This window comes from Narcine bancroftii, chromosome 3, assembly GCF_036971445.1.
Source record: "Narcine bancroftii isolate sNarBan1 chromosome 3, sNarBan1.hap1, whole genome shotgun sequence".
Lineage (NCBI taxonomy): Eukaryota > Metazoa > Chordata > Chondrichthyes > Torpediniformes > Narcinidae > Narcine > Narcine bancroftii.
In genome coordinates this window covers 178,804,721-178,817,012 of record NC_091471.1, presented here as the reverse complement: position 1 = coordinate 178,817,012, position 12,292 = coordinate 178,804,721, and the positions used below count along the sequence as shown (strand labels likewise).

Below are 12,292 nucleotides of genomic sequence, written 5' to 3'. Positions count from 1 at the left end.
ACGTGATCTACTGGGATCGTTGTCTGAAGAGGACACGTAAAATCATTGAAGACCCCTTCCACCCTGCACACAGCATCTTTCAGCTGCTCCCATCAGGGAAGAGATACCGGAGTATCAGAGCCAGCACCCCAGGCTGAGAAACAACTTCTTCCCACGGGCAGTGAGAATGTAGAACGACCAAAGGAACTGCTCATCTAACCATTCGAGACTCTCATATTCATGAAACAATATATTTTAAAATTTTTATGTGTGAATACTTGCTATTGTTTGTATGTGTATTATGTCTGGTTCTATATCTGCATGTTTTGCAGAGGACCAGAGAACACTGTTTCGGCAGGTTGTATTTGTGCAATCAGATGATAATAAACTTGACTTGATTATTCTCTTCACGTGCTGCTATCTGTAAAGAATTATGTACCTGTACTCCTGGGATCCTCTGATCCATAGCAATCATTGGGGTCCTGCTGTTATTAAAGTGAGTCATGTCCTGCTTTGATATACCCACTGCAGCACCTTTCACTTCTCAGTTGAACTGCATCTGCCTTTCCTTAGCCCATTTCTCCATCTGGTCTAGATTAAGTTGGAAAAACTGATATCCACCAGATAACATTTTTTTTTACATTGTCAGCATATGTACCTTGCTACATACATTCTCATTCAAATTGTATATTACAAAAAGCAAGGGTTTATACCAAGACATGAGGCACACCACTGCTCACTCTCCAGTGTGAAAATCTGCCCTCCACAACCACTCTCTGACTCCTATTATTGAGCCATTTTTTAAAATCTAGTTGGAATCTTATCCTGTGCACCTTGACCTTCTACACCAACCCAGAATGTGGAACCTCATCAATAGCTGAAATCCATATAAAAACATTAATCCTTTTGCCCTTGTCTACCCTCTTTGTTAGCTCTTCAACATGGGGGGAAAAAAATTTGGCTTCAAAAGGCACTATTTCCTATGCATAAATACATGATGGCATTCAATATTTTCCTTGAAGGATGAAGTTGTGTTTGTGTATGGGTGCTGATTTGCAGTGGAGGAGGTAATAAATGACCCTTGAAAGCCCTGAAGTACATGACTGCTTTTAGACTATTCTGACTTGCCATGAATAGCAGTTGCAGTGAGCTGATTGATCAGTAACAATAAAGGAAAATTCTCATAGCACTGGTGGAACCACAATGGTTGACATTTAGAGAAGGCAGTATATTTCAGAATTGTTGGCTCTCCTCTGCATTGGGTCATCAATGCCCATAACAAATTTCCTGGTCAGATTGCTGAAGTGTATGACAATAATGGGCATCTTTTTAAGACTTGTAGGCATAACTTGAATCAAAACTAATTTAACTGATACATGACCCTTTAGAAAATACTTTCCAATATTTGCATTGTAATTGGCATTGTTTAAATATGCTAATATTTTGCAAAGTGTGCGAATGGATTTCTCATGTATTTTGCCATGACTAATGTATTTCTATCACATTCTCCAAATGAGAAATATCCCCAGGTGGGGGTTCAAGGTTTATGTACTGTCATGTTACTTTCATTTGCCTGCAAAAGCAGAAGTGCTACTTGTCCAACACTGCTACCAAGAGAAAGAAAAGCAAGAGTCCATTCAAAGACAGACTGTCTGTGAATCCAACCACCCCCTCCAATGCCACCACATCCTGCTCTCCTGTAACCTGAATAGCTTAACGGTTTCCTATCCATTCCAGCGGTGAACTTGAGCTCCAGGCATCCCAGTCACACTTGTCGGCCCTTTGTTTCGAACCCACAATATTTGGCCCCTTCAGGATGTGTTTTCCCACTCTGGTGTCTTGCACCCCTCCGCTGCTCCCATGGAGCCTGTGGCCCTCAAATCCATCTTGGGAATGGACCTCCATGATTTCTCCATTGTTGTTAAAATGCATGCTGGCCCAGTTGTATAGGTGGTTTAAACCTGTACAAGGCATAATAGTCATACAGTCTGACCCTGCAGAGAATTTGTATCTGCTCCTCCCAGGTCCATGGGAACACTGCTGATACAACCTCATGGTTATATGGTAGTTGCATATAATCATAGTTCTTTGTCATTAGCGACAAATATTCTAAATGTATATCCCTGCATGTTGTCTATTCAATTAATTTGCATGGATTCACATCAAGCTAACCAACTGCTTTGTTCTGCTGACACCACAAATCAGTGCAATTAATCAGTTATCCTAAATGACTTGAAAAATTAGTTTTAATCAAGGCCATGCATGTTTTTGGAATTGAAAACCTGCTGCCCAGTATCTGTTCTAAAGGTTGGTTTGGAAGGCTGAGAGGGTGTCTGAATGGGGAGTACAGAAGGTTATTTAGTCTTGTGCTTTTGGGGAATGAGATTAACAATTTTTTTGTGGTGTCCTCATGGTGGATGAGTACATGTTTGATTCTCTAGAGCTATTCATTGGGTGGGTATCAGAACTCTCTGCTGAAGGCATAGGGGGAATGGAATTGCACTGAAAATCCAAAGTGATGGTAAGTTGAGGGATGTAGTGAGGGAAGACTGGTAATTAGGCCCACCATTCAAAAGAGCAAGGGATCCAACCTCTGGCTTGCAGGATTGAAAATTGGGGAGTAAGTTACTTGGGCCTGTAAAGGTCGTGAGGGGGTGGAGGGGTGGTGTGGGGATGTGGAGATTGTTGAAGTGTGAAGAATTGCGTTCAGAATTTAATTTTAGAATTGCGTTCAGAAGGGTCTACTTTAAAAGATTGTTTCTATTTCTCGTCAGAATATTTTTGTACTTAGCCACGTGCCTAAAAAATATGGTGGATGTTGAACTGAGCTTAATTGTAATGATGCTTGTACCTTAACAGGAAGCATTTACCTTCTATGGACACCATGCTAAAATTTTCTGTATTGGATGGTCGCCAGACAATGAGCATTTTGCAACTGGTGGAATGGATGGATTGGTCTTTATTTGGACCCGGTCTGATCCACAAATACGATTCAAAGTTTCAGGTATTGCAAAATCTTATTTTTTCCCTTTTTGACCCGATTGCATCAATTTCTTGTCTACTCCTAAGCCTGAATCAGTTGTGCTTTGTATGGGGTTGAAATTTGTATCTTCTTCCACCTGACCTATTTATTTTACAAGTTTGATTATTATCTGACTGTACATATGCAACCAGGCTAAACCGCATTTCTCTGGACCATGTGGCACACACATGAAACTCAGCCTATAATAATGTTGTGTGCTTTTTTTCTTCTCTTTCTCTCCCCCCGACAGCTGCCAATCATCTGTCTCTGTCCATTATGTCTCACACTGCTTGGTTCACCAGTCCCATGTGCGGCTCCTGTCTCACCCCTCCTATCTGTCCTTTTACTCTTCTATTCTCAATTTCTTCCTTCCTAACAGGTTTTCTCCTGAGTTCTTCCAGCAGATCATGTTTGGCAATTTATATGGTATTTCCAAATTGTAACGCAGTTTGACAAACAATTAACCTGAAAATGTGGCTGTTACTTTTTTTTTCCCCACAGTTGCTGTCTGACCTGAGTCTTTTCAGCATTTTTTTTGGAATATTTTATTTATTCAACATTTAGTATCAAGAATTAACAATATTATACCATGGTAACATAATAAAGTGTTACAAATATAAGCTGAAACTATATTTTTTAAAAAACTGAAAGAAAAAAACCCACTACTACAATAAAAACTAAACCCCCCTGTTAATCCACCCTACCCCCAAACTAATCTGATCCCAAAACTATAATATTTCATTATAAAATGATACAAATAATTAATTCAGATTGCACCAGTTGACACTCGGAGATCTCAAAAACATCATAAAATTATCATACCTTCAGGGAAAACTTCACTGATCAGGAAAAATAAATTAATAAAATCATAGTTTTAATTTCATCATTTAGGCATATGGACCCCAAATTTGCAAAAAAGGAATATTTATTTCTTAAATTATACATAATTTTTTTTAATGGAGTACAACTTTGAATCTCAGCATGCCATTTTTTCTAATGTTAATGAAATATAATGCGCTTACTAGTTTTAAAAAAAAATATCCAGGTAAAGATGGGTTTCCAGTTGGATTTTATAAAGAGTTGAAAGATTTATTGATTTCCTTGTTTATAAAAGTAATAGAACAGGCTTCTAAACAACATTGTTTTCCAGAAACTTTTTCTATGGCGATAATTAGTTATTACTAAAAAAAAGATAGAAATCCATTAAAGCCTACTTCTTATAGACCTATATCTTTGTTGAATGTAGATTATAAAATTGTAGCAAAAGTATTAGCGAATAGGATTAATGAATATCTTCCTGATTTCGTCTTTGGCTTGGCTTCGTGGAGGAAGATTTATGGAGGGGTAATGTCCACGTCAGCTGCAGGCTTGTTTGTGGCTGACAAGTCCGATGCGGGACAGGCAGACACGGTTGCAAGGGAAAATTGGTTGGTTGGGGTTGGGTGTTGGGTTTTTCCTCTTTTGTCAGTGAGGTGGGCTCTACGGTCTTCTTCAAAGGAGGTTGCTGCCCGCCGAACTGTGAGCCGCCAAGATTCACGGTTTGAGGCGATATCAGCCCACTGGCGGTGGTCAATGTGGCAGGCATCAAGAGATTTCTTTAGGCAGTCCTTGTACCTCTTCTTTGGTGCACCTCTGTCTCGGTGGCCAGTGGAGAGCTCACCATATAACACGATCTTGGGAAGGCGATGGTCCTCCATTCTGAAGACGTGACCTACCTGATTTAATAAATATGGATCAGACGGATTTTGTTTAAAAATAGACGAACTTCGGAGGAATATAGTAAGATTACTAAGTATAACTCATTGAACTCAGAAGAAAGAAGATTTGAGTCTTATTGTAGCTTTAGATGTGGAAAAGGCTTTAGATAGGTTAGAGTGGGATTTTTTTATTTATTTAAGGTGTCAAGTAAATTTGGTTTTGGTGCAAATTTTATAAATTGGATTAAGGCCTTATACAGAAGTCCTAAAGCTAAAGTGATAACTAATAGACAGATATCTCAATCTTTTAATGTAAATAGATCTACCAGGCAGGGATGTCATTTATCACCAGCTTTGTTTGCTTTAGCTATAGAACCACTTGCACAAAAGATTAGAAATAAATCAGATACAACTTAAAATTAGTTTATTTGCTGATGATGTATTAGTATATTTAACTCAACCACAAATATCTCTACGAAGACTTTTAAGCATTTTGTTGATGCATGTTTTCACTACTTTTCTTTACTTCACTTGTATTTTTTAGTATTGTGCTCAGCAGGATTCATATGAAGGATTACAGCCCAAAACATTGACTTGCCATTCCATGAATGCTCCTAATCCACCAAGTTCCCCTAGTATATTGTGTGTGCTCTAGTTTTCCAAGATCCGCTATCTATTTTTTAAAACCTCAAAATAGATTGCTGATCCTTTGGTTGTAAATTCTGCAATTCTATTTATGTTGGTGCAAGCAGGGGCATCGAAACCCTGCAAAATAAACAAACTAATCCCTATCAGTCATCAATCTAGCCTCCTGTCCTGAGGGATATTTGTGCAGTACTACAGTCAGGCTTTGTGGGGATCAGGTTTGAGCTTTACAGAACTTAAGGGACAAAGGGAAATAACGTGTCTCGTTCCTTTTGTCGAGATTCTTTATTTAGATTCAGCTGATCATTTCTTTAACATGAGTAAATTTGTGGGTGAAATTAGTGAATCAGATGAGAAGTGCTCCAGAAAGAATTTGTGGTGAAGGTCATTTTAGAAAATTCCAGTGGATACTGGTAAATTGAAAAATGTAAAGAACTAAAGAACCACTGAAAACCATGAAATATTTGAGAGTTGAATAAGACTTGTAAACAATGTCAGAAAAATATATTCACAGTTCATAGAGTGGATCCATTGAAAATGGATGAAATGGGCATAAAAGATGCTTACATCTGTATTTACATTGGGGAAAGGTAAAATGCTGAATTTTACAAGGAAGCTAATATTAATCAAGTATTGACCTACTCGAATAATAGCATTAAAAAAAAAATCATATTGTGAAATATAGCTCCATGGGCTATATCCAACTCACAAGGCTGTACCACCCAATTACACATTTCTGACCAATCAATCCACTAACCCCATAGAAACTGGCAGAAACCCACAGTCACTAGGAGAAGGTACAAACTGTTCACAGACACCACCACATTTGAACCTGGCTCAGTGCTGCTGAAATGACATTGCACTAACAAAGCTGCCACATCTTGGAGTAGGATATTTTCCATCCCGTGTTTTTGAAGGAATTTAGTGAGAACATACTTTAACCACACTTTTGCAAATTTCTATTCCATTCAGAATTTATTTGTTTGGATTCGAATATTGTACACACTGCTCTGTTTAGGAAAAGTGGGGAGGGAGGATATGGTCATTTGTAGGTCAGTTAACACCAAGTCAGGAAATTACTGCATTTAGAGTTTAAAACCACTGGTACGATCGAATATCTGGAAAATTTTACCTAGAAGTATAAATGTAGAGTGTCATTCCTGAAGATCCTGATTAAATAATCTTAAGATTATGAAAATAATGGTGGGAAATGTCTGTTGTACCCTTCCAGAAGGAATTCTATAAAATACTTCAGGGTACTACTAGCTAATGATGAAGGTCATAAATATAAATAATTTTTTAGCCTGCACAGGAAATAAGTTGAATGCAGGGGCAGGAATGGAGATGATAGCAGCCATTAAGTGATGTCCAGTCCTACATCAGGTCTATAGCTAATCATGACTCTAAAAAGCATCATGCAGTAATATGAGTATTTTCAGTAGTACACCTTCAAGGGCAAATTGATTTTGGAGGAACTGTAGGCTAGTTTCACCATAAGTATACCTTATCCTCCAATGCTTGGGTAAGAAATGAGATTACACAAACTAGTGTTGTATTTTTTGTAATTTAGAATACTGGGGTGAATTCAATAGAATTTTTGTGATATTAAAAGACACTAAGGATTGATTAGAACAGAACTTTTTTTCTGGTGTCTGGGTAAACGTTTACATCTCACTTTATTTGTTTTAGATTGGTCACAGTGTTTGAGCTACCGAAAGAAAATACACCCACACTGAGAGCAGTTCAGTTTATACAAATGTTTATTACAAATTCAAAAGCTGATTTCAAACTACAATATGCAAGCCCTTCCCAATTATACTTATCAACGCCTGGACTGGTCTCAACTGCCGAAGCGAGGCAATGACCACACACTTGTAAAAGGTTGTCGGGGCGCCGGTAGCAGCTTCTCTTCCTCCCCCAACCAGGACGTTAGCTGGACTCTAGAAGTTCTTCTTGTTGAGAGACGTTTCCACCCCTCAGAGAGTCTCCACTTCACCATTGGGACCATGGCTTATATTACCCAAAAAATTGTTTACTCACAGCTTATCTCTTTGAATAAATGATTTAATTATCTTTAAGGTCTCCTGACAGTTTGCGACCAACAAAAGACAACTGCATCTCTGGACCTCATGGTGGAATTTAGATGTGTCTACTAATTCATATGCATCTCTGGGCCTCATGATGTAAATTAGATTATGTCTTTCTATTCAACTGCATCCCTGGACCCCATGGTGGAATTTAGATTGTCTTTTGATGCAACTTCATCCCTTCTTGCATAAGCTGGTCTAAATCCTCCATTACAGGCGTCCTGGACCTCATGACAAGCTGTAAATGTTAGTGGCAGGTGACACAAAAGGTAGAAATTTGGAATATTGTTCCATAGCTGGCAATCAATGTTCACATGTTTTAATCAGCCTCTTTTTTTGTTGTTCGAGAGATTGTAGTAAAGCAATCAGATATGACAAAATTCTTTAAATTAAATTTTATCTTTATTTTTAAAAATTTAGAGGATTTGGTTAAAAAAAATGGAATATGTTACTATTACCTTGATGGGTAGAGTAAATTGTGGTAAGATTAATGTTTTTCCTCGAATACTATTTCAATTGATTTCAATTTCAATTCTTCAATTTTTATAAAGGAATTAAATGTTTGTGTTAGAAAATTTTTATGGAAAGGAAAAATGGCTAGGGTTTCTTTGGAGAAATTGACATGGAAATATTATTTAGGAGGTTTACAAATCCCCGATTTTATGAATTACTTCAAAGCAGTACCGTTTTATTAATGTATGAATTAAATAATGTTCCAGCATGGTAAATATAGAACTTGATTAAAATAGGAAAAACAGATCCACATTTTATTTATAAATGGAATGCAAGATTGTTAGTAGTTGATAAATAAACACTCATGATGAAAAATTTAATTGAACTTTGGAATAAAATTGATAAAAGGATTGGAAGAAGAGGTTTAATGTCTGGAAGGACACCTTTATTCAAAATAGACTTAATCCTTTTTCTAGGAATTTTTTTTTAAAAATTTGGCAAAATTGTGGCATTAAGAAAATTAAAGATTGTTTTGAAGCCAGGAAATTTATTACTTTTAGAAGAATGAAGGAAAAGTTTTAGATACCAGAAAATACAAAATTTTGTTATATCAAGTTGAAATATGTTTTGTGAAATTTTTGGTCAAGATCTAGTATTACCATAAGAGAAATTATTATTATTATTATTATTATTAAGTAGAATTATTATTAAGTACTAGGGATGTAAAGAAATTCATGTCAGAGATATATAAATTATTACAAAAAAGGCTTGAAAAGGAGTTCATAAATCAAGACATAAATGGGAGGTAGATTTAAATAAGCAAATAGATGAATGTAGATGGATTCAGATATGTAGAGAGAGTATGAAAAGTACAATAAATGTGAGATGTCGGTTAGTTCAATATAATTTTATTCATCAGTTATATTTCACACCACAAAAGTTACATAATATGAATTGTATTCATTCAGATTTGTGTTTTAGATGTGGACAAGAAGTTGGTACTTTTTTGCATTTGACTTGGCAGTGTTACACAGTTAAATCTTTTTTGGCTTGAAATGGGTAATTTAGAACAAATAACTGAAGTTAGATTCCCACAGGATTCGATGTTATTTTTTACTGGGAGATGTTAAAGGAATTAAACCTAAATTAAAATTGAATATGTATCAGGTAAAATTTGTTCAAATTGCCTTGGCAATAGCGAGAAAATGTATTGCTATAACTTGGAAGTCGGATATTGATTTGGGAATGGATAGATGGCATGCAGAAGTTTGGAGTTGTATTCCACTTGAGAAAATTACATAATTTAAGAGATAAATATATATTTTGAGAAATAAGGAGCCTAATATGTATAAATGAATGTGTGTGTGTGTGTGTGTGTGTGTGTGTGTGTGTGTGTGTGTTGGAAAGTACAGTACTCCTGGTTTTCTTATCCCTCTTTTTTCAAAGTTTATGGGGTGGGGGGTGTCTATAGGAGCATTTTCTTTCTTTTATGTATTTTTTTAACTTTTTTCTTTTTAATATAACACCACATGTATTTGGATTAAGTTTGAAATATTCTGATATGTTTGCTTGTGATTTTATATTACATAAAATGTTTTTTAAAAAGAGAAATTGTAATATACAGGAAATATGTCACAAATATGAAGTTTTCATGGAGCAGCTGTTGAATTAAAAGATGATCAAGAAACTGGCTTTTCTCCTGTTTTCAAATTCCTGTAACCAATGCAATCCCTATTATTCATCAACCAGACTAGGGTTAATCAATGAATTGTAAAGCATGAGGCTAAAATGTTGGATCAAGAAACACTAAGGGGTGACTTAATGGAAAATAGAACTTGTTTAGATTTTTAAAAAGTGCTAAATTCTAGGTGTAGTTGATAGATGGCTTTGCACTGGTTCCATCGCCTTCTAGATTTAAAAACCAATATTCGAATAACCCTTTTACTTTCTGTAACTACTCATGAGTCTTAATGATCTACGAATCTAAAAACCCAAGCTTCCTTGAGGAAAGATTAAAAGTACTCTTCTTTTGAAAATCTATTGCCAAATTTTTGCCCATTTGCCTAATCTATTAATATATCAATATTTTGATAATTCCAATAATGCAGCCTTTGTGTTGTCAACAAACTTGAATGTGGCCAATTATTAAACAAAATAGCAAGTACTTTAAGGACCAGAAATCATGAGTTCAAAAATTCAAACCATTTTAACGCGGTGGGGGGAAGAATCTAAAGAAAAACTCCAAAGTGTTATCTGAATTTTTTTTTGTTCCAGTTCTTACAAAAGATCATCAGCCTGAATTATTAACTTGGCTACCACAGGACACTGCTAAAGTCTGGAGCAAAAAACCCAACAAACAGTAGTCCTGATTCAGGGTGTCAAACTGGAATATCATCTATCCTTTTGCCTCCACAGATGTTGCTTGGCCAGCAGTTTTTAAAAAAAATAATTAAGGGCTTCTCTAATCTCTATTCATATGTGGTCGCTGACCATTTCCAGCATTTTATTTCACTTATTTCAGTTTAGAATCTTGAAGGTTGGGGGGTGGGGGTTGTGTTGGTGAAAATGGATCATTTAGTGGTTTAGAAATGAATTGAAGGTAATTTTTTGCATTGTGGCGGGAATTACGATGGAGAGGATTTGCTCTCCTGGAAACCTGCACACTCCTGAGTCAAACTATGGAATTCTAAGTATTCGATAGATATTTATTGGCCAACTACCATCATTTTTGAAATGTCATATGAATTCTGAAGTTTGCTGAACTTTCACTCTCCAGAATACACTCAAACTACATCCTTGTTTCATTCTTTTATTTTGCTTCATTTCTGCTCAAGACCTGAGATTCATGATCTTTGCTCAATTCAGAAAAAAAAAAATCAAATGTCACTCCTTTTCTAAGGTGCAATAGAAGAGTTTTTTTTTAATGTCTTCATTTCCAGTGACATACACATCTTAAATAATGAGTGGTTCAAGTTGGATTTTTTCAGTCAGTTTCATTGAGTTATTGTATTGTGATTTGAATATGTCACTGTTCATAGATTTTTTCAGGATGAAATTGAACTATCCTGGGCATTTCATTGACATCATATAATGGTTTATTTTGTGATGTTCTTGAAATTAGCTATATCATTTTGAGGAGAAATCTATCATTCAAATTGACAATATTCCAAAGACTTGTAGTTGGAATAAACAGGTTTGTTTTTATGAAAGAATATCCAGTTTTGAACTTTATATTTGGGTGGAAAAACCTATAAAATATACATTTGCATAAGAAATACTTCATAATTTACTTACATTATAATGTTTTTGTTACTAAACAAGTTTGTCCTTAGTGATTGAACATTTGCTTAAATTGTTTTTTTGAATCCCAAAGTTAATGGTTTATAAATTATTTTTAGCATGTCAGCAAAATGCCTTGCAATTTAATTGGTGATCTCTCCAATCCTATGAATTTTTACATTGACTTTGTTTTCTCCCCTTAGACACTCATCGATTATATCATATCAGTTCTGTTGCTTGGTTGGATGAACATACTCTGGTGACATCATCCCACGATGCTTGTATAAAGCAATGGAACATCAAATACAAATGAACATTATTGTATTTGGGGAGGGTGCCTAGAATTTCAGGGACTAGGGCCTGCTGCTGTAGAAACTTAATATTGAGCAGAATATTTCTTTTTTGCCCAGTGAGCCCCATATCACAATTCTAGTTTTGATCTACTGTGTTTGGAAAGCTTTAGCAGGAAGTAAATTTGCACGTAAAAAGCACTTGTTAACCTATTCTCTGGAGCTTAATTTTGTTTGTTCAACATTCCAGAGGCAACAGCCTTATTTCTATTCATATGACTCAAGTCGCACCCCCCCCCCCCCCCCCACCAAATATGCAGCATTTTCTTTTGGTTGAAGATCAGATCATGATGTTGTATTGAATTAAATCAAGAGAATTAAACTGCAACTAAAGAATATTTCTGTATATTAACAAGATCATTCTTAACATGTTTGGATTTGATGCAAGCGCAGCTACTGTATATTGTACATGTTATTTTCTTTTGCTTTAGAAATCTGTACTGCACAATTGTTGCCTCAGATGTTCTCCAAATGATCAGAAAATGCCTAATAAAGTTTTTAATGCTTTAAGAATTCAGTAATTGAGTGCTTGTTCCATTGCATGCTCTGGCTTCTAATGAGGTTACACAATACCTTTTCCAAAATACTCTTTCTCGTATGCATGTTCCATATTGAAGCATTCTAGGTTACTTATGAAATTTTCATTATTCAGATGAAACAATCTTTTTGTGCATTCCAGGCCCATTGAGAATAGGGAGCATCATTCTTATTTTCATACTTGAAAAATGGTAATGGGTATGTGATGTATGTGGATAGCAAAATTCTTTTGGCCTTCAATGA

The 12,292-nt window shown here is 35.7% G+C and overlaps 1 protein-coding gene across 1 annotated transcript in view; it reads left to right on the top strand.

Moving 5' to 3' along the window:
* The window catches only part of wdr1 (WD repeat domain 1), a 77,904-nt gene extending 65,879 nt beyond the window's left edge, over nucleotides 1-12,025 (top strand). The window contains exons 14-15 of the mRNA XM_069925990.1: nucleotides 2,839-2,983; nucleotides 11,366-12,025. Coding sequence (XP_069782091.1) covers nucleotides 2,839-2,983; nucleotides 11,366-11,475 — 255 coding nt within the window. The 3' untranslated portion in view covers nucleotides 11,476-12,025. The remainder of the gene's footprint in view (nucleotides 1-2,838; nucleotides 2,984-11,365) is intronic.
* Nucleotides 12,026-12,292: the final 267 nt, after the last annotated feature.